Source organism: Stegodyphus dumicola, chromosome 10 (assembly GCF_044657685.1).
Source record: "Stegodyphus dumicola isolate Sdum_Otavi_A_Nest chromosome 10, ASM4465768v1".
Taxonomy (NCBI): Eukaryota; Metazoa; Arthropoda; class Arachnida; order Araneae; family Eresidae; genus Stegodyphus; species Stegodyphus dumicola.
In genome coordinates this window covers 164,938,351-164,962,169 of record NC_140777.1, presented here as the reverse complement: position 1 = coordinate 164,962,169, position 23,819 = coordinate 164,938,351, and the positions used below count along the sequence as shown (strand labels likewise).

The 23,819-nt window shown below is 33.1% G+C and overlaps 2 protein-coding genes across 3 annotated transcripts in view; one reads left to right on the top strand and one right to left on the bottom strand.

Annotated features, from left to right (window-relative positions):
* Positions 1–23,819, bottom strand: part of LOC118188089 (uncharacterized) — a 282,828-nt gene that overhangs the window by 97,791 nt on the left and 161,218 nt on the right. The gene's annotated exons all lie outside the window — the stretch shown is intronic.
* LOC118188086 (uncharacterized) overlaps positions 1–23,819 on the top strand; it is a 250,801-nt gene that overhangs the window by 97,372 nt on the left and 129,610 nt on the right. For both annotated transcript variants that reach the window (XM_035358436.2, XM_035358437.2), the window contains one exon: positions 9,591–9,650. In XM_035358436.2, the coding sequence (XP_035214327.2) occupies positions 9,600–9,650 (51 nt within the window). In that variant the 5' untranslated portion in view covers positions 9,591–9,599. The remainder of the gene's footprint in view (positions 1–9,590; positions 9,651–23,819) is intronic.

Sequence of the window (23,819 nt, the reverse complement as noted above, 5' to 3'; positions counted from 1 at the left end):
TGCCACGTTAATTCTTTTATTGATATTGCTGAAAAATTGTTATCTTATATTAAATTTAAATCATGACGTCATGCGTATACGTATTAACTTGAAGTGTCAAAAGTTTTCGATTCCTGGTTTGGGAACAAAAAATTATTTATGAATTGGTTGTTGCTTGGAAAGAATGAACTGGTTTCATTCAATTTTATATATTTTCTTTTCAAGTGTACATACAACTTATATAAATTTTGTTTTGGCCGCAATCCGCTAGTTTTGCAAAAGAACCAACAACACTATTTAACAACTGAGAAATTTCTGGCTGCTGTTATAATACAGAACTATTTTAAATCCAAAAAACCTAATCAAACAGCCTCATTTATTTGGTGTCCATTACGCATAAGAACATTCTAAACTAAGGAGATTTGTTAGCAATATGCAAAGAAATTCGCAATGTCCAGTGCAACTTGTCTGAAACATAAGCTGTTATCACACATCCATTAGTCTCGGACGAACAACCATTTCAAGCAATTTTTCCACCTGCTTTATTATTGAAAAAAAACAGACGATTTTTCTTTCCTTCGCAAAATATTGTAAGTTGCTTGTTTTCGACAACAAATCTGCTATCAACATCGAATCTCCCATCCTCAACTATCATTTGTAATGGAGAATTGGATTCTCCTTTGTGTGATAATCTCAAAGTTATCTTTGGTAACTGGCTGTTTTATATCATGGAACAAAGCAGAAAAATTGCTTGAACATTGTTCTTTAACAGTTGAATTATTTTGAATGTCTGATATAACCTTTAAGAATGGGTCATTAGAATCCTCAAATCGAAAAGATAAGAAGTTCCCAGAACGAAACAGGCTTTTATGAAGAAATAATACTTCCTTGGCCAATGCAGATTCCTTTGGGACACCATGATTATTGCAAAGCGCTTTATAGCAACGGAAAACGTAACTGTTCTTATTCATGCTCTTCCTTACCAGATCTTCTGCCGCTTTTCAGCTCTTCAAAGAGAAATTTCAGATCGTACCCATTCTCATAGATTACAAACTTTATTGATTGAGAGCTAGAAAGAATATTCCAATGATTGACTTTTACATGATCAGTAGCTATAGATATTTGCATATATAACAATCGAAGAAAGACATTTAGATACAGAGTTCCTTTCTTTTTTTAATCTGTTGAGCCCTAAAATATTATATGTATATTCGATTTAAAATGTATAAATCATATTGCAGAATTGCTATATACTCAGCATCTTTAAGATAATCTCTTTGGATGTACTAGGTTGCCAGGGAACAAAGCATTATTTAGGTTATCCAAATACAGCTTCAAAATCATTGTGTGGCTATGTAAGCCGACATGTTACTCAGAAAATAACATATTTGTGCCTTCACTGACATAGTTCAACCGCCCTCGCTAGGACGAAGTCAAAGCGTCACCCAGCCCCATTTTTTTGTCGTGACTCTAGTGAAGCAGAAACTGAAAACCCATTTTTACTATTCCACCTAATTACGAGCTTAAAAATGGCTTGAAGAATGGAATTACTCCCGGATTAGTTCCGCCGTTTCACTAGAGTCCAGTCTTCAGCGGCTTGTGATACTGATTTCAACGTAGAAGACAACTGTGATTGACGGCATGTGTAAGATTTTCAGACCCGACGATAATTGGAAAAAAATTGCTTTAAAAATAACAGTTAATGAAACAAAATGAACAATTTTTTTTTCGGAAGGCTTCAATCTTTATTTGTAAACTGCAAGTATCATTTATAAATTTAAACTATAAGCTAAAAAAATATCATTTAAAAAGAATTTTTATTGAAATTGATTTTAAAATTTAGTATGAATTTAAATTTTTCAGTTGTAGAGACATTAGGCACTTTTTGGAAGCAGGCAAGATGAAAAATGAGCCCAATCGTCAATTCCTGGGTGAGAAGAATTATCATCTAAACCCTTTTAGTTCGGATGCCACTGTAGAGACGTTAGATACTTTTTGGAAGCAGGCAAGATGAAAAATGAGGAAACGCCTTAGCAGGGAATCGCACCACGGATCTCTGAAATGTGCTCTCAATGTGCTGACCACTACACCATGAAGGCACGCTAGGAAGGCGGGAGAAATACCTTATACAGTGACTGTTACAAAATCAGTTAAACGAACAAATTTCTATTAATAACAGATGAAAACACATTCACTCGTACGATATTCAGTGGTCTGATTTTCTTATCTTTGTACTTCTACATATATATATATATATATATATATATCATATTTTGTCATATTTTGGCAGTCGGGCACATGAATTAAGCATAGCATCATAATCCGGATATTGTTGTGGCTGAGTGGCTTACAACAGAAATGATGGCATGAAAGAAGTTTGATTCCACATCTTTATTCAGTTCAAATGGTAAATCATTATTCTTTTTGATTCTCCAAGGTTACATATGTGATGGTAATTTAAACTAAATAATATTAACTTTAAATTTACTGTGACATATTGTTCAAACGAAGGGATGCAGACGGGAAGAGCGGCAGCAAGCGTCTTTTAGCGACAGGAGGAGAAAATCAATCTGACGAAAATGACGCGAACTCTTCATTTATAGTAGAGATTACATAACATGCCAGAATGTTCTCGAAAGTGCTGGTCTAGGGGGAAGATCCTGAAATTGCGGAAAGTTAATTAGAAGTTGCCTGTTCGCGTAGAGCAAAGCCATCGTATTTTGTTATATTTTACATATATATATTTGCAAAACAATAATGCAATTCCCTTGTTGCATTTATATGATTATTTGAAATTTATTAATTATGAATTTCAATTTTTGGCGTTTGTGAAAAACCAGAAAAGTTTTAAATTTCTTACTTTATGTCTTTAATTTTATATATATATTGTTACGAAATGTACAGGCGCGGTGAGATAGCTTCCCCGCAAAGCAGTTTTAGGGTCGTTATAAAATGCCAAGGGAAGGCCGGGTTGCCACATTTTGCGACAAAGTTGGCGATATACCATGGACGGATGGAGAACCTTCTGCAACGAATTCTTACCGGTTTAGTCCAGAATGTTCTCGAACACAAGCCGAAAGCTATATAAACCCTGCTCGTCCGCAGTCAGTTAGTGTGTGTGTGTGTCTCTCATCGAGTGTGTGTATCGTCTAGCGAGTCAATCCCTGCGGAGTGGATCGAGTTGACAGCCGGGCAGCGAGTGCCGAGTGGGTGGTCGAGTGCACCGCAAGAGTCTCGTAGTATATCGCGGTTAGTGCATCGTCGAGAGAGCGTGTTGAGCTCCGGGAACGACTGAACCGAAGAGTCGGGAGCTGTGCTCGTGTGTCGTCGAGTGCCTCGCGAGTTCTAGCATGGAGAGTCTCGAGAGTACGTGAAGTTCCGAGAACGACCGAGCAGAGTCGGGAGCTTTGCAGTGAAGCTGTCTCCACCGTTATTGCCTGAAAGTGTGAAGGCTGTGTCACTGATTGTTCCAGCGTGTTTAGAGTAGATCTTCGACGACTGTAAAAGTGTTTTGGAGCTGTTCTGATTAATATTAATAAATAAAGTGTGTTTCGACACTTCATCCAGTTTCGTCGTTATTCACTCCAAATCTACGAACCCCGCACGAACGTGAAGGAAGAAAATAACATAACAATATATATATAACGAAATAAATTCATTCCGAAAAAAAAGTGTCTATTGCCTGATTCCACTGAAATGCACTGAGATATTTTATAAAATTAATACTAGTTTTCAATTGAATTTTGATTAATTTAAAAGCTTGGATGCTTTTTGTATTTTTAAAATTAGCAACTTAACTGTACTAATAGTATAAAATTGCTTGTTTGGTAATAGATATATGCTGTCTTGTATAAATCTCTTAAATAGTTCAATAAACCAGTTAAACGATAGTTAAATCTTAGGTATTTTACATTTTGAAGTTCACTTCCAATGCTTTCAGTGTTCCTCAAAATTCTAAACTCTTTTAAATCAACAGTCATTACCCGATTCTGTTGCTTCAGTTCATGCAAAAAATAGCATTAACAGCAGCGGCATATCATATAAAGAATAATTCGAGTGTTTTACGCAGATTTATTACACAATGCAAAGCAATATCCAGAGAAATATCAGAGCGATTCCTTTATCATGCAAAATAAGACAATTCTGACAGTACTTTTAGATAGCTATGCTGATAGAGCGATATTCATCATACTTTGATAAAAGATCTCTTTGAATAATAGCTGTTGAATATAAAATGATGGGTTACTTTCGTATTTCAAAAGGACTGTCAGTAATAATTTGCCGTCGGGTATTGAACGATAGCTGGGAGAATTGATTTTCACTGCGTCACGCAATATTTTTAGAAAATGAAAGTGTTATTGTTTTGTTTTGTTTAATGTTTTAAGTTTCTATTAACATTTTTAAAATTGAATAGGCGAATGTGAATTTTAACTGACTTACTATTAAAGTGCAAATAGTTAAAACATTAAAAAACATACAAATGACAAAAAAATGTGTAGAGACATTAAGTATTTTTTTGGAAGCAGGAAAAATGAAAAATTTGCAGTGCCTTCGCCGAGAATCGAACCGCGGACCTCTAGAATACGTGCGCAGACCACCACACCAAGAAGGCATGCCAAGAAGGTGGGAGAAATACCTTATAAATGATCTAAAAAGACAAAACGCAGAATTACATTCTATTTTTAATGAGACCTGAGACAAAGAAACTAACGAATGAATGAAATTCATGTACTACAAAGTTCAGGACTAAGTTAATAAGACAATCGAAAATTCTTCAATTATGGATTGTTTTATGAACTTAGTATTAAAACAGTATTCCTTTTGGCCTTCAGGATACAATCTTTTTAAATCTTGGTATGTTCACAAAGCTGCCTGATTTTTTTTCGTAGAATTCATCATTTAGAATTTCTTTATGTCTGTGGCTACATGTTCTTGAATAATTTAATGCCATTAAATTAATGACATTTAAGGTGACACTTAGCTCTAGAGAATAGAAAATAATCTTCAGATATCAAATCTGGTGAGTAAACTGAGCAATGGGACACTTCTTTGCTAGAAAAGGAGATTGGAATAGTCTGATGGCGTATTGTTGTGCAGGAGAAAACAATTATTTAATTGAGTTTTAAATTATCTTCAGGAGTCTAGAATTGCGTCTACAAAATATAGAGTCCACCGTCTCAGAAAAACAGTCCTTGTGAATTATCCTTTCCATTCCAAAAACGAACACGAACACTATCTTTACTCGGTATTTCTAACATCGAAATTTCTGTAGCCGTGATAAATTTTCTGCAACCCTAAAAGATGTTTTCAGCTTTGTTTCAGGATCATTAGCAAAGCGCTACGTTTCATTTCAGGTCACATTTCGTTTAAAAAATTTAGGATTAATTCTCGCTTTGCCGCCAAACTTTACTGCTATACTCTGTTCGGATTTTATATCAATAACACCAGATGTTTACTGGATCACTGCACATGATTTACAGCATAGAAAATTCAGTCAGTACGCAAACTATTTTTTAGGAAAACCATATTAAAATGTTATAGTAATAATAGCTGTCATTTATCGCTTAATTTTCAAAAATATTCCTAAAACTGTGTACATATAGTGTGTACACATGTGAAATTTACATTAATATTTAAAAATTATAAACATTTTCACCAAACTAACATCAGCTGTGTGGAAAACTGGCAAAATATTAAATTCTTAACTGTGCTTCAAAATATATAACTTTCTCTTTACATCCACATGCTGTCTTTAATTTTTTTCATATTTGTTAGCGTTGCTGAGGAAACAATAAAACCAATTTCAAAACTTTCCTGCGGAAAGTTGTATTAGATGGAACAATGAGAGGTTAAAAAAGTGCAAAATATTTGAAATAAAATGAGCCTTTGCTCGGCATCAAACATAGGATTTTTGATTTGCTGACCAATATTGACTGTTGTAATACCAGAGCATATAGTCGGATTGTTTTTAATTTCTTACACTAAAAGTTTAAAAATCTAATAAAGTAAAAAGGCTTCCTATCAATAAGGTTCTTTTAATTTCTTTAAATTAGAAGGAAAAAGGGGAATTACAGTTGTCTGCTGTACAACTGAAATAATTCGTGTCACATCGAATATTAGTTTTTTACCTTTAATACCAAAAATATAAACACATTACTTTTTTACGATTAAGCAAATAAGATTCATTTCAAGCAAATGCCGCAAAACAAAGTTATATATATGATCACTCAATTTTATCAAAACTTGTTAGGTAGATATACGTAACTCTATTTTATATATAGTATATAACTTTATTTCTTCTTAAAAATAAAAAGTACATATCGAAAACTGGATTCTGCTTAAGAATTATTTGAGTATAAAATCCTTTAATATATGCTATTGAAAATATGCAAAAGAATCTGCTTCAGAAAATCTAGCCAGTAGCTTCTCTTCAAAGTATACACGGGAAATTCTTTTAATCTTAAAACAATATCCGGATACCATTGAGAGATCCTTCACTCCGTTTCTGTCGCGGAAGGTGGGGTTCAAAAAACTTGTTACAGGGCAGAATTTATTCCGACAAGAAGCGGCCTTTGAGGAGGTCGTAAACCCAAAATCTCTTGTTCATAACATCCCATGATTAGCTCAACAACATCCCCCGCTTCATGCTTCTATCAGCATAACATACTCCAATCCCCCCAAAATAGTTTTTTTTTTTTTTTTTTTTTACTTGGCTTTGTTTTCTTCCTTATTTGTTCTTCGACCCAGACCATCGAAGAATTGTCAGGGTTACTCGGATTTCAAACTTAAGCATACTGGGGAGAATTTAATATGGAAATAAATCTTCATAAGCACGCTCCAGGCTGCCTTGGCTCTCTAAGACCACCTTGATGGAGTTTATTAATCTCATTGGGTACATTCGCATATCTACGGGAAAAATAATTTGTCGAAATTAGAAGTCGTAAAACCGCTTCACTTGGAAAGGAATAAACATAAAAACTTCCGGCTTAAGAAGTTAGAACACCCTTCATTACGCACCAATTGCTTCCCCTCTCCTCCAAATGAGAAATTTTTGCAAAGTTATGAATAAGAATTATGCTGTTCGTGTATGAAACTTCCTGCCTAAATCTTGACAGTTCGTGGTATAGATTTGTGTAAGGTCCACGCAGCATTAATCTTTCACAAATAGAACAAATTACTACCTTATCTAACTTACGCTTCTGGTCAAAGGATTTGGTTTCAGTGATGAACGAAGACAATTTTTGTTATTTCATGGTAGAAGACGATTCTGATTCTTTTTGAATGTGATGATACAGAAAAACAGCATATTTAAGTTAATACTTTAATTCATTTAACCCTCTCGCCCACTGTATTTAGAGCTCCTATCGGCCCCTTCTATAACCAGCATTTTTTTCGTATGGAACTGGAACTATTTAATATTCGACAATTTAAAAATTTGTGCAATGATAGTACTATTAAATTTTTTTTCTAAATATAAAATTGTAATGCTAATCTAAAAATAGCTGAAATTTTATCTAATCTAGAAATAGATTAAAATCATGATGTTTCGTTTTTTGTCGATATAAAAATCTACACGTAGAAATAAATTAATTAGGGAACCTAGAAAATGTATCATCGCTCTGCTAATATCCTACGCATCTGAAAATCCAGAAATACGTTTTGCCTCTTTTATACCAAAACTTGTAAAGTCTACATGTATGACAAGTGTATTCTTACAGTAAATAAGCACTTGTTCATTCAGTAGATGCTCACAACGTCTGATCTTATTTCGATGCTAGCAGCAAGATTTAACTACGAAGTAATTACAACAGAATATATATATTATAGTTAATTACAGAAATTATATATCACGAAGGGTATTCTGTACATTTTTATCAATGCCAATGCTTATAACAGAAATCTGCAAACGCTTGTCAAATGCTTATATTTTGGCAAATTTTAACGTTTTATAAGTGAGTAATTTTTATTTTGTTATAGAAGGTGATAAAACATATGAATTTCTGTTATTTGAGAATTTTCGATTGCATATAAGCATGTAAATAAATACATCGTTTTATAATTAATATAATTTGTTTTTGTTCTGTCATAATTTTAATATCACAATGTTGCTAATATATATAACTGAATTAACTATGCATTTAGACAATTAAATTTTTGGCTTGCCTCCTGAAACCAAGCGGATAGGGCAAAGAGGCAAAGATAAGATTATTGTTTGAATTACAATTTCTTCAGCTTATACTGACAATAAATTCGGAAGCTGAACTCAACATGTACACTTCTACACTAGTCTAAAGTGTATTCCTGAAAACGTAAAGACAGCTTTTTGTTCCATTATCGATGCTATGTATAATACTCTGAAGAAGATTTAAAATATACTTTTCATTTACTCGCCTTTGTAACAGTTACACAATCTAATAACAATTGCAGAAAAATCAAATCTCCGCAGCTTTCGAGAAATACTGACGCTTAAGTCGGATATTACGTACAAAGTAATATGTGCTTACTTTACCACAAACCTTTCGTGAAGCAGTTTCAACTAACAAAACTTAAGGCGCTTTAAGCAATTCACTAGTAGGGAAAAGTAATAGAATGACCGTCAGTGCAGCTGGCCAAAAACTCTCTTTCAAGCTCCAGAACTCAGCACTTAAATACATTAATTAATTTGTATCCAGGTGGGAGCCAATGAAAATGAAAGCATAACCAAAATAATAAGATTACTAATTAAATCATACAAAATCTTGCAAACCTCAGCAGAAAGTTTTAACCCTCATTAATTTCATAATTCTTCCGAATTAACACGTCCTTTCTGCATGTTTAAATTCTGCTGTGAACATACGCATAGATGAATATGTGACACCAAAACGCAATCAAATTCCTTAATAATCTCTCTCGTCTTTGATTAATAATTTATCTCGGTTACTTTTAACGGTTTTGGTAAAAAAATTTAATATAATCCTTCGGGAACATATACTTTGCTTAGGTTTCATAGTCATATAGTTCTTCAAGTAGCTCTTGAAATCCACTGTTGTTAATTAATTTATGAACTGTATTAATTGATCTATAATAATTAAGCAAGTGAAACCAATGAAACTGGTTCATAGTAATTCAGCATGTAAGAAAGCATGAGCTGTTTTCCGCAAGAATTTTATAAAATATTTACGAGGGTATTAAAGTAAACGTTAAAAGCACATGCGATAAAAATATATCTATATATAAATTTTATGAGTATTAAGATGTATGAAAAGTTTTCATTCCTTATATTTTATTATAAATTATAGAAAGATTTGATTTTGATTATATATGAACTAGAAAAATCTTTTTGATCAGACCCCATTCGTATAATGCCTCATCTTCCGAGTTTAACGTATGGTACTTCCTAGAAATCCTTGCGGCGATAATATCTCGCTTCTTTATCTGTATAAATGTCAGATTTCATCAGCGAAAGTGGGAATTAATCTGGCTAAGATATTCAGATATGAATCCTTGAAAAGTATTCTATTTATCTTATAGCCCATGATCATATATAATGTGTAACATTCTAAGGCAGGCGCGTGGCATCCTTTTAAAGGCTATAACATGAATAATAATGAGCGTATTCTTTTGTTTTCTAGGTGATCGAAATGATTTCAGGATGCTGGTCCATGTCCGTATACCTGGCGGCTACGTGGATGGTGAGTGAAATCAAGATTTTTAATCCTCAGACGGGAGTTCATGTCCATATTTTATATAATTTTATAATTTACCTCTATTTAAGTCAGTTTCTTAATAACTAAAGTAAGGCATTAAGATGAGCGAGTCTCTCAATAAAATGCTTATAAATAATAAGACACTGTTTATTTAACGAATCGAATTTGATTCTTGTTGCTAATGTTCACAATAAAAATTTGCAAAAATTTATATGTATATTTTAAAATTTAAATAATTATGTCATATCAAAAAGAAAATTTATTTTTAATTTTCATGTGATTTTCGTTTGAAATTTCTATTAAAATTATTCTGATTTCTTTAACGAAATTTAAGAGTTTTATGGATGTTCCTGAATTATTAATAATTAAGAAATATTATTGCGTAAAAAGTATTTAAAACAAACCAGTGGAGAAAAGGTACCCCTGTATTGGGGTTTAACTGTAATTCTATTAATCTGATGCATAAGCATGCTTTATATTCTACCTCACATACCTACAACATAGAAATCCATATTCGTCAATATTTGTTTCAAACATCAGTACTTCTAGATCATAGACACTACGCATGTTTTCAATATAATTTCTTAGTATATAATGAAAGATGAGATTTAAAATTTTGTATGATTTTGAAACCGTCGTAGTCGAAATAAGTTCAACTTTCTCAGTCTCTTCAAAAGCGATTTATTTCTTAAATTTCAAAAGATCGTGGAACATATGTTGCTGTTAAACATAAGTCTGACATATTATTATACTGCTCTTGCATATTAAGTCTGGTTTATTATTATACAGGTTCGATTGCGAAATGTCAGGTTTTTAGATACTTGAATGTAAAAAATGCATACGTATTTTTAAGATACTTTTCAAATTCTTCAAATAGGCCTACTTTTAAGAGATAGAATATCCAAGGTCATTCAGAATGGCCATGGCTGATTTCTTAGAAAAGTTAAAAACAACTGTGATGGATGTCTTTTCGTTCGTATTACCTATCGACTCACAAAGTATGATACGCTCTGAACCTTTTGATCGCAGAACAGGAAAAAAAACTCGTAAATCAATGCCAAAGAAAGAAAACTAAAAATCGATACGCAATTTCTAGTATTTCTAATAGAACAAATTGTGCGTTAAAAATATTTTTTGGTTTTCTATGCCTTTTCTTATATCTAACAAAATAATGCGTCATTTGCTATTGACTATTTTTTATTTATCTATCTATTGAAAAGAATTTTTTTCTTTAACTGTAACCTTAACTGTCGAAATCGGGAAGATGGAGCGCTTTCAGTTGTAATAAGCAGCGCATGTAATCATTTCTGCGTTTCTGGGAATCCTAAGTCGCGTGAGAACCCAATCTCTCGATCCCAGCCTTGCATGAAATGAACTGTGGTAATAATCGAACAAAAGTAATAACATATTTCTTCCCTGTCTGACAAACGATAACAACGAAAATAATTTTTTCTATACGAAATAAATGTAGAGTCTTCACAAAAAACGTTTTTCGTACCTAATAGATATAGAACAAACTTTAGAATATTGTGAGAATTATTAAACATGTTAAGAATCAAGAATATATACCGGCAGCCTGTAAAATTTGAGATAGTACCCAAACACTTGTTTCAAATGTTCATCATTTTTTCCTGTTTATTGAAGTCATTTAGCCTTTTTTATTCAATTCGTCAGTTATTTTCATTGTTATTCTGTTTTCAATTTCCTTTGAGATGTCTTTCGAGGTCTGTGCATACTAACCACCTAAAACAGAATCTTTTCACTGATTATTTTTCCAATGAATTCTGTTTTAGAAAGATACTCATAAGGTATTTCTCCGGCCTGCCTAGCGTAGTTTAGTGGTTTTGCACGCTGCGCCGGTATTCCAGAAGTCCGTGGTTCGATTCCCGGCGAAGGCGTTTGCTCATTTTTCATTTTGCCTGCTTCCGAAATAAATATAACGTCTCTACATACTGCTAAAAGCTTTTGCATCAATCATTAATTTAACTCAGAGCATTTCGGTCTGTCATAGAGGTTATAACTACGGATGAGATATCTGAGTTCTTAAATCTCGCAATATTGAAAATGGGTCGAAAACTGGAATCTTTACCTAAAAAACTCGTTAAATACTCTAGCTCAAAACTTCCAAAATACTTTGAACGAATTCGTATTTTATTTTAATTGTTCTGAGATTTATATTACTTGTGAAGATAAATAAAGTCATCTTATACAATGCCTGTATCATATAATGAAGTATTGAACGTTTTAGGGAAGCCTTCTTTCATCCTTGTGATTAGTAGCAGTGATGTATCATAGTAATAAATGCCCAGAAGAAGGCAGTTTACTGTGTAGATTGAAAAATAAGTATTGAATATTGCATTCACGAATGTTTGGATTATTTAATTATTTATCAAATAATAATGCTGTTTCTTTCTCAAATTACTTCCTTTCATACAGTTTTTAAAAAATGAAAATATTGGATAAAGGTCCTTAACTTCCTAAACAAAGTTAGGTGTGACAGGTTTTTGATCAAGTTTCAGATATTTATAATAATATAGAATTAATATTTATAATAATATAGAGTTAATAATTATAAAATATTAATTCCACTTTATCGTAAATAACTAAAACCATGATTAGAAACTTATGATTAAAACACTGAGTTAAGATGCAATATTTAATTACCTTTATGATGAAGATTTTTTCTACCATCTGAAGGAAACTTTGCAGTTTAAAAACGTAATTAAATTTCTGTTGTCTCAGTTAAATTTTATTATATTTGGCTTTTAAATGAAGGGAAAAGCTTCATTTTTGTAGTTGATAATTTCCTTAGTTTTCATCACATAAAAAAAAATGAAAAAAAAAAAAAAGACACATAAACTTGAAAAAAATAACATTACCTATATAGCTTTATGCTACAGTATACATTAACTACAAATCCATAAACAAATTTTGTTACAGATTTACTTTTTTATAATTCTATTCCTATAACAATTAAATGACATTATCATCATTAAAGAATGTTTAAGTAATTACATTGCAATTTATCAAGCCACGAATCATTCATTTTTAGCTTCTGTGGCACATCCGATTACATGCGGCCACGGTTTATTTCGGTATTAATGTGATACTAACAAATATTAAAGTTTGAAGATTAATGAAACAAAGTATAAAAATTATGAGTAATATTATTCTATTCCCGTCATCTAGTTAAAAATATTATTTCTGAAACAGTTCTTAGAAATGGATCCTGCATGGTGGACGAGTATCCGTATGAAAAACGAGACATACTCTTTTGCTATTAAAGGTGAAAAACCTGGTACAGGTGTTACAATGTATCTTGCTATATCATTTTGCTTTCGAAGTTAAGATTGTGTTCGAAATTTTCAGTATTTCAATACTTGTAATGAGCACATGATACGCGATTAAAACCTGCAGTCAAGAGCTAATTTTGTGGAGACATTAGATTATATTTTGAAGGAAGAGATGTGAAAAACGTGCAGTGCCCTCGCCGGAACTCAAACCTCGGTTCTCTCGAATACGCGCCGAGCGTGCTGACCATTACACTACGAAAGCATGCTATGAAGACGGGAGAAATACCTTATATACTGCCCCTTTTAAAGGGCGACTGGGGATTAGGGGACCCAATCGCCAAATCCTGGTGGTGGACAATCACCGTCCACCACCTTTTTTACTTCGGGCGCCACTGTAGAGACATTAGGTTATTTTTTGGAGGAAGAGATGTGATAAATATGCAATGCCTTAGCCGGGGCTCGAACCTTGCACCTATCGACTACGAGCGGAGCGTGCTGACCATTACACTACGAGGGCATGCTAAGAAGGCAGAAAAAATACCTTATAATTTGTTCATTACTTCTCGAAGATTATGCATTGTTTGATAAATTCTTGCAGAAACGACTCTCACATCTTGACAGATTGATAGCTATGTTGGGAACTAAATCTGCAGTAAAGAAAATTTAGCAATGTTATTAACTTTCTCGTTGCTATATATTCAACTGCACATGTAATTTACTTGAAAGATGAGAGTTATCAGTGGTAGTAAAAGAACATGGCTCATATCTGTGATCTGTTACCAAGATAAATATGACTTCGCCAAGTTGCGGTAGTTGCCGAAATCTCTGAAACAAGATATCTGGAAGACATGAATGCCAAACATAATAAGCCTCATTTAAAGTAAAATAATTAGGCTGAAGTCTTAGACTTGTCAAGATCTTTAGAAGAATCAATAAAACCTTTGTTTGATTATCATGAAGAATAACACTTATTTCATAATATAATAGTATTTAGGCCTTTCGCACAGCACATTAGTCTTAATTTAGAACTGTTTGCTGCGAAGTACTCACATAACGTTCAATATGTAACGCTATTGCGCTGCCAAACTCTTTTTTTTTTTTTTTTTTTTTGAGATGATGTGTGTGTGTGTGTGTGTAAATAGTACGTAAATATTTCTGTGAATTTTGTTTTGATACTTGTATATATTCTGTAAAATGTTTCTGTGATAGTTGGCACAGTACGTGTTTCTATGAAACGAAGTACATAATCCTATAGTTTAAATGCAGTACAAATTTTAAGCTTATATAATGTTCACTTATAGCAAAACATTCCGAATGTATTTCTTTCAAAGGCCTTGTATGCCCATATAACTCAACAACATTTAAGACACAGTAACACGCCGAATAAATACTAATTCAGAAGTCAAACAACAAAAATCAGCGATATATTTACAAAATTTTCACAAGACTAGTTTCGATGGTTTTACGGAACCACCATCTTCAGCTACAAAACCGCAAATGAACAAGATAGGAAATAATGATTAGATAAGATAAGAAAGCCTGGACAAGAATAAGCAAGTGGCGCCATCTGTTGGTGAAACCAGAACTAAAACATAATTTCTTTAAAGGCCGAAGGCAAATTTGGATTGGAATTAGGATCGTTAACTAGAACAGAAAGATTTTTATGAATATGAAATGCCTCTAGAAAATCCAGTTCTCCAATGGAAGATTTTTTTGAATAATTTTGGCAGCAGAAAAACTGAAAGTGTGGTTTTCGGACCAACAATGTTGAGCAACAGAAGACTTCTGTGTTTCCTTTTTTCTAACATATGCCTCATGTTCCTTGACGCGAAATTTTAAGGCTCTCTTAGTTTGGCCAATGTAAATTAAACAACAATGGCAAGGAATCCTACAAATACCCCAGGAATTCATATCCGGAATGGGGTCCTTGAGTATGGAACTCGGAATTTTATTGATGGGAGAATAAACAACCCGAAAGTTAAATTTCTGAAAAATATGTGCAACTTTATAGCTAATTGATGGAAAGAAGGGAATGAAAACAGAATTTTTATAATCTCCTAAAACAAGAGTGTGACTTTTAGTGTGTTGAGATGAGAATTTTTTAACTGCTTGATTAATAATGTTGGGTGGAAAACCCCTGTCAATAGCTATTGCTTTTAAATACTTTAGTTCTTCATCAAGGGCTAGTTTGGAGGAGCAAACTTGAAGAGCACGGAAAACATAGGAATAAAATGAAGCTAACTTTTGTTTAGTCGGATGACATGATTTAAAGTGTGGTGGAAGGCAAACCGATGATAGTTTACGGTAAACCGTAGTACTGAAGTTGGATGTGTTACGTGTGACCAGAATGTCGAGAAACGGAAGAGAATTGCAAGTCTCAAGTTCAAAAGTGAACTGAATAGCAGAATCAATAGAATTCATTGTTGAAAGAACTTTATTTAAATCATCTTTATTACCTTCAAACAGAGTAAAAGTATCGTCTACGTAGCGGAACCATGCCGGGAAGTTTAAAGTTTCAAACAATTTTGATTCATAATAATGCATGTAGATATCAGCCAGGATGGGACTGATGGCTAATCCCTCAGTTTGCTTGTAATATTTATTTTGGAAAATAAAATGTGTTTGTTTCAAACAAAGTTGAGTGAGAGAAATTAGCTCATCATTAGGCATCTTATAGCTCATAATGTGAAATTCAATAATAATAAACCTTTGAAACCAAATCTAACTGCGAGAGAAAGAGCTACATTGCGTGAAATTCATTCTATCCCGGATATTATTATTTCAAAGGACGACAAAGGTGGCCAGATAGTCGTCATGGATAGGAACACTTACATCGATGGTGTCACTAAACTCTTAAACGAAGGACCATATAATCCGATCCCTAAAGATCCTTCACCTTCGGACTTGTCAAAAATAAAAACTGCGATCAAATCTTCGCAAATCATTTTAGGCAACTTAAAACATTCACTTATCCCATCCGTTGCGAATTGTGCCAGATTATATGCTCTTCCCAAAATTCATAAAAGTGGTATTCCTTTCCGCCCTATTGTATCAAATTTAGGTACTGCCTCGTATCCATTAGCTAAATATTTAGTTTCTAGATTTTCAACTCTATTAGACAATAACATTTACACCATAAAAAATTCAATAGAGTTTGTAAAAAAGGTTAAAAACATTTCTCCTAGTAATTTACTCATGGTTTCTTTTGATGTAAAATCATTATTCACCAATGTCCCAGTGGAGGGTGCATTAAGATGTCTAGAAACCAGACTTCGCGAATTTCATTTCTCTTGCATCGAAATTGATGAGCTAATTTCTCTCACTCAACTCTGTTTGAAACAAACACACTTTGTTTTCCAAAATAAATATTACAAGCAAACTGAGGGATTAGCCATGGGAAGCCCCCTCAGTCCCATCCTGGCTGATATCTACATGCATTATTATGAATCAAAATTGTTTGAAACTTTAAACTTCCCGGCATGGTTCCGCTACGTAGACGATACTTTTACTCTGTTTGAAGGTAATAAAGATGATTTAAATAAAGTTCTTTCAACAATGAATTCTATTGATCCTGCTATTCAGTTCACTTTTGAACTTGAGACTTGCAATTCTCTTCCGTTTCTCGACATTCTGGTCACACGTAACACATCTAACTTCAGTACTACGGTTTACCGTAAACCTTCATCGGTTTGCCTTCCACCACACTTTAAATCACGTCATCCGACTAAACAAAAGTTAGCTTCATTTTATTCCTATGTTTTCCGTGCTCTTCAAGTTTGCTCCTCCAAACTAGCCCTTGATGAAGAACTAAAGTATTTAAAAGCAATAGCTATTGACAGGGGCTTTCCACCCAACATTCTTAATCAAGCAGTTAAAAAATTCTCATCTCAACACACTAAAAGGCACACTCTTGTTTTAGGAGATTATAAAAATTCTGTTGTCATTCCCTTCTTTCCATCAATTAGCTATAAAGTTGCACATATTTTTCAGAAATTTATCTTTCGGATTGTTTATTCTCCCATCAATAAAATTCCGAGTTCCATACTCAAGGACCCCATTCCGGATATGAATTCCTGGGGTATTTATAGGATTCCTTGCCAGTGTGGTTTAATTTACATTGGCCAAACTGAGAGAGCCTTAAAATTTCGCGTCAAGGAACATGAGGCATATGTTAGAAAAAAGGAAACACAGAAGTCTTCTGTTGCTCAACATTGTTGGTCCGAAAACCACACTTTCAGTTCTTCTGCTGCCAAAATTATTCAAAAAACATCTTCCATTGGAGAACTGAATTTTCTAGAGGCATTTCACATTCATAAAAATCTTTCTGTTCTAGTTAACGATTCTAATTCCAATCCAAATTTGCCTTCGGCCTTTAAAGAAATTATGTTTTAGTTCTGGTTTCACCAACAGATGGCGCCACTTGCTTATTCTTTTCCAGGCTTTCCTATCTTATCTAATCATTATTTCCTATCTTGTTCATTTGCGGTTTTGCAGCTGAAGATGGTGGTTCGGTAAAACCATCGAAACTAGTCCTGTGAAAATTTTGTAAATATAACGCTGATTTTTGTTGTTTGACTTCTGAATCAACAACATTTGTTTAAATTATGTCGCCTGTCGAACTCTCCATAGCTTTGGTCGTGGTGCACAGATAGTAAATTTCCTTCTCCAGAGGATAGGCAATAACGATTTAAGCATAATAGCTAGTCTTTTGTCCTCATGGGGATGAAAAATGCAGAGAATTTTGAAATGTAACGCTTTAAATTCCTGTGGTAATTACAAATATACCATAAAAGGTATTTCTCCCGCCTTCATAGCATGCCTTCGTGTTGTGGTGATCTGCATGCTGGGCGCGTATTCCAGAGGTCCGTGGTTCGATTTTTGGCCAAGGCGTTGCATATTTTTCATCTTGCCTGCTTCCAAAACGTACCTAATGACTCTACAGTAGGGCCCGAACTAAAAGGGTGTTTGTTGGATGATGTTTCCCCTGACCCAGGATTTGGCGATTGGGTCCCCTAAAAACCACAGTCGCCCTTTAAAAGTGGGAATATATAAGGTATTTCTCCCGCCTTCTTGGCATGCCTTTGTGGTGTGATGGTCTGTACGCTGGGCGCGTATTCCAGAGGTACGTGGTTCGATTCTCGGCGAAGACGTTGCATATTTTTCATCTTGCCTGCTTCCAAAAATTTCCTAATGACTCTATAATACAACAAGTGTTTTTTTGACGAAAACAGATTTTTGCTTCGAAAGTAACTTTTTATGTTAGTGTATTCACTAGTGACCGCAACTACTTATTGCGTGTACACAAGTATCCTGTAAACAACTGCGCCCTTCATTTCAACCATAACTGTCAATTAATCTTCAATAACTGAGACATTTTACTGCCGATTGCATGCTTCAATAAACATCACATGTCAGGAACAGTTACGCTTTCGACTCTGAAAGTCGATCCGGATCTCACGTCAGATATATTTAGAGCAGCGTAACTGAAAATTGAGGCTAGTGGATCCAGTATTCGATCCGCAACACATATAATCATCCTGGGAATATGTTCCTCGAGATTTTGCGCATCAGCACTTCTAAGTTTTATAAGGAATGAGAAAGATGTGGCTCCAGACCCAGGAGACAAATCTAAGTGAAAAGAATGCCGAAAAGTTCCGTATCAGTGAGAAATCATGTAATAAAACCAGTTATTTTAGTCATTGAACTATGATTTAACCGAGGATCGACGATTTTTGCTACATATTTTTTCTATTAAATTATTAATCTGACCCCAAATTATATGTTTATATGCGAATATCAATATTTTTAAGGTATTTCTTTCCCTTACCCCAAGGCCAGTTTTATTTCAGATCTTTAACTTGGTAAATCTGTCATCTTTCCTAGACTTTTCATTCATTTTGAATACGGTATCATTTTACTTTCCATATCTGAAAATTTTTTAGCTGTCTTTAAAAGAAATTTTTCTGATATGTCTCCTTTTCTAATAATTGTTCTATTCAGTGATTCAGCCGGTATAGCAAATGAATGTAAGCTGTAATAAAAGACACTTTTACCCGCTTACAAATTTGGGCAGTTGTTTCTGAACCATCTTTCCCACTAAATGCAATCCACTCAAATAACTCAGCATATTATTGTTTACCTCGAATGGTAATGTTAATTCAAACCCCGTCTGACTAGCTACATGAAGCTTTTGGGTTTTCCCATATACTACAAAATAAAGGCCCATTTTTCCATAAAAAACCTTGCGTGAAGGCATCCCTCCCCTTATACAGGTAGTTCTCGCGCGTTCTCGTATTCAATTAGCCAGTCATCTTGTTTACCAAGCGTGTTTTTTAACTTCAGAAAAATGTGCCTTGCGGTGGCTCGGAAGTTTTAATGCATTGTTTATTCCCTTATGAATTCTATGAATTATTGTTATTGAAACTAGACATTATCCATGACCAATGAAATAATTTAGCCTATTGTACGAACTTATGTTATCGTAATAGCAGTACTTTAAAGCAAAAGATGAGATATTTTACTATTTCATATGAAAAAAATAAGCAATAAAATAAAAAGAAAAATGAAGAAGAGAAGGACTGTCATGGAAATTTCATTTAATCTTGCATGGGTATTTTTACTTTGCGAATAAATTTAGCCAGAAAAACTCATAGAAAAGTAGGTAATTTATTATGTTAGAGTCATGAAGGACTGTTTGCCTTAAGAGGAATGTTTTCATGGACGGTTTTCTAAGAACTGAATCTTGGTAATTTTGTAACGAGCCATTCTTAGAAAACGTCCATGAAAGCATCCTTAATGAAGCAAACAGTCCTTCAGAACACTTGCATAACTAGCTCCTTTTAATTATGAATCCAGCAGCGACCGATTGTTTAAAATCGCTGAAATTTCAACTCGGGTTCAAAACTGAGCGAACGGCTGGCTCCGTGGTTTCTTGGTTTTCCTGTAACGTGAATGAATACAGCTCACTTCCCCTTAGAAAGTCTTCCACAAAAGCATTCCTGTCTTTAGGCAGATAACCTAAATTTTAGGCGCTAACTAGTTTTAACCTCAAGATAGTTCTTGTTAATCTCGCCTGGTAGCTCTATTCTGCTACAGTTTCTTCATTCCTGAATTCTATATCAGCTTTCTTACTGCAACCATTTTCATTAAACTCAGTAATCTGCCTCATGTTTCATTTCCCCATTGTCCACTGTATCAGAGCACTGTAAATGTTTGCAAATAAAATGGAGTTTTCATGTACCATGAACATTTAAATTCATAGAAACCAATGCAATAATAATTTTTTTCAATATATTAGCAAGTATATTTTGCGTCTTTTAATCAGTTACAAAATCGTATACTTTTTCACGAGTGAAATTTTAAAATACGTTGCTGACTAATTCCAACAACGTAAATGTTAATCTGCGGTTTTCAGTTTACTTCTTAGTCAGTTTTCCGTTAAATACTACAATGAGGAAAGAAATATTTACCATATTTCCTAGTTTGTTTCCTCTGTTCTCGCACTTAAGAAATATTCCAAACATGCGATTTCACCTTACTTCTATTATTTACTTTCCAGCTGATTATAGCCTTATCTACTACTGACGTGATCGATCTTTTGAAATCTGGATCTATAACTCCCCCCCCCGCTTCTTCGTTCTTCCTATGTCCCTCTTGAGAATTACGGTCAAGACTTATTCATGTGAGGTGGAAGTGACTTTGTAAAGTAGTCGAGCTGGACACGTCGCGAAGCCCACTCAGTTACCGTCAGATATTCTTTAGATAACGGTTCAATACCCGCCAGATATTTAAACTTTAATATTACTATGCACTTTTATCAGAATGCTTGTTTCTTTTAAAGAAATAGTAATGTGATAGTTACCAGTAGTTTATCCATAACTAGTTTTCATTTGTTATGTTCGTACTGTAACCGCGTTTCCCAGAAATTAAATTACTCGCATAATTTTTCCTTCTCGATTTTGGGACGATAAAATTCAGTTTAAAAAAAAAATATGAAGTTTAAGCAATGATAAATAAGAAAGTATTTCGTCAAAATAAAAAATAAATATCAACTGAATAAAATATCGTTAAAGGAAAGTACTTAAAACAATTTAGATTTATTTTACGAATACATAAGAATATTTTGTAAAGAATGACATACTGAACGATAATTAATGCAACTTAGCTATAAGGTGATGTTATAGTAACATGTTCTAATGAAATTTTACTTCTTGAGGCTATCCGTTTATCATCATTAACCAACTGTTCTTATAACCTCTTTAGATAAAAGCTGTTACGTTTAATTGCATGCACTTACGTTTAAACAAGCCGTTGAAAGTAATGAAATAAACATACCTAGTAATCAAAATATTATCAAATGTTACCTTGGGTGCGGCGCAGGAAGATCCAATTTTACACATAACGTTGTCTCAAAGCGTTACCTCCTGACATGTTTCTGCTTTTCTTAGCTCTATATTTTTGTTTATTTAAAGTGCGTACCGATGAAATTGCATAAATGGATGCGACTGAAATGTTAATAATGTTAATGTTTCCTTATGCAAATGCTCACCGCATGCTTAAAGATGTCCTACACAATACGCTATTTTTAATATGATTCTGGAATGGAAATTTTTTTTAAAGATGTTTCCTTATTGTTTTGCTAGCGTACATTTGCAAAATGAGAAAATAGTTTTTCAAACACAAGATGTTTTTATCTACATTTTCATAATGCTTTTTTAAATTTCCAAGACGTAAAATGTAATAGTTATGTGATTATATAAGGAGATTTTAAGGATTAATTACAGTTTCGAATTTTAAAAATTTTTTCTGGGTTTAGAAAAACATTTTTTTACAGAACGTTTTTCATAGTACATAAAGTTATTTCCGGTTTTATTCTGTTCTTGAATTCATGATCTGTGTTTCAATGAAGTAAATTTTTCCGTTTAAAGTAAAATACAATAACTAGAGTAATTCTGGATTTGATGCTATGAATGGCAAATAATGAACGAAATATTTCAGTTTTCTATTGATTCTGAGTTACAAATTGGCATGGAAACAAAGTTATTTATCAAATAAAAGATAAATTCCAGTAAACAAAACATGAAAATACGTTTTACAAAGAATCTGCTTATAAAATATATTTTCTAAAATTCTGCATGAAATGGTTAGGCTAAGTTAAGTTACTTGAATATGCAGAAATACATTAAGGTTATGTGCACTGGAGAAGACTGCCTTTGAGGAGAACTTTCTAAGGAAAGCTCATATTCATGTTAGAAATACGAAGAATACATGATACTTTGAAGACTATTTATATATATGAAACTAAAATTGTTATTTTATAATTTTTGGAATAATTACTTCTGACAGCAATTTAATCTATTTCGGTATTACTTCTTAACAAAACTTAATTCTGAGCAAATAATAGTGTAATTTATTAAGAATGTTCTTGTTTTCGCCATAAATGTTTTCTCAGTATAAAATTTCGGTTGTCCTTTTTATATAACTGAATTCATTAATATAATCAAAATCTTTAATAAAGAGTAACTTGCAAAGACAAAATATAATTGAAATTCTTTGTGAGAAGACAAAATCCTCAGATTTATCCATCAAGAAAAATATAAAGCATTTTCCTTCCCAAGAGTTTCTCTAAATAGAAAGGATACTTATCATATTTACTGTCAAAAGAAAGAAACAACACCAACCAGCAAGTCGAGAAAACAACAAAACTAACAAAAAATATGAAAGCTTTCAGATTTCATATTACGCCCAAAATGGCGTTTTTTTAACGTTTTGTGTGTTATCTTTATTTATTAAATATCATGTTCTTCAAACTTAAACCATAAAATTCAATTCAACAGTAATATCGCGAAATAATTTTAAAGTGAGTATATCTTTGGAATTTCCGATATACATTCTGGCGCGCTGCAGATAAAAATGTTTCTTTTTTTCGTACAGTGTTGCCATTATTCACTTTTAAATCGTTGAGTTTGTTAATCAAAAATTTGTTAAAGTTTCACAAAATATGAAATAGATAATAAAACAAATTCCAAATTTGGGCTTCCAGTTGTCCATATTCAGTAGAAGATTACGTTATTCAAAATTTGATGGTACCGTTGTTTTATCCTAATGCGAGAAACATACACACATTTATGTAGATTTTTCATTATTTCATTCTTTAAATATAACACAGGGCTCTAATATTTGGTGACAACAATTTGAAAAGTGAACCGATATTCAACGGAAAATGCCAAAACGAAATTAATAGTCCTTGGCAAATTACCCTTTTGGACTAAAAAATAGGAAATAAAGGAGAAAAAAATCCAAGAAAAAATCGAGCTGAGAATTAAGGAATACATCAGATTGCACATACATCAGCAGACAGTTTTATATTAAGCAAGTCGAGGATCTAGCTGTATATTTCTCAAGAAATTATGTGCATTAAATATGTTTTATGATCTAGGTTTATTATAAAATAGACTGCTTCAAGTTGCTGTTAATCAAAGCATATTTTTTTTAAATCTTCGAGTGTACTCAGTTATTCAGATTAGGAAATGCCAGAGGTAAAAGAGGAATGCAGTCGTGGAGGATGTTTTAAATAGGATTGATTCTAAGTTCAGTACTGGCATAGAAACAAAAAGTAATTTTCAAACAAAAGACAAATTTCACTAAAGGAAACATTAAAATTCGTCTTGCAAAGTATTAAAAATAAATGTGTGCTTATGAAATTTACTTCTCTCGTTCGCGGTCAACCTGTTCGCTGAGATTTTATTCTAATTCTGCTCGGCTGCTTATGGGCATATTTGGATGGACGTTCGGGAACAACTATCGGTAGAATTGAATATAAAATAATTTTGAAAAAAAAAAAAAAAAAAAGATAACCTTT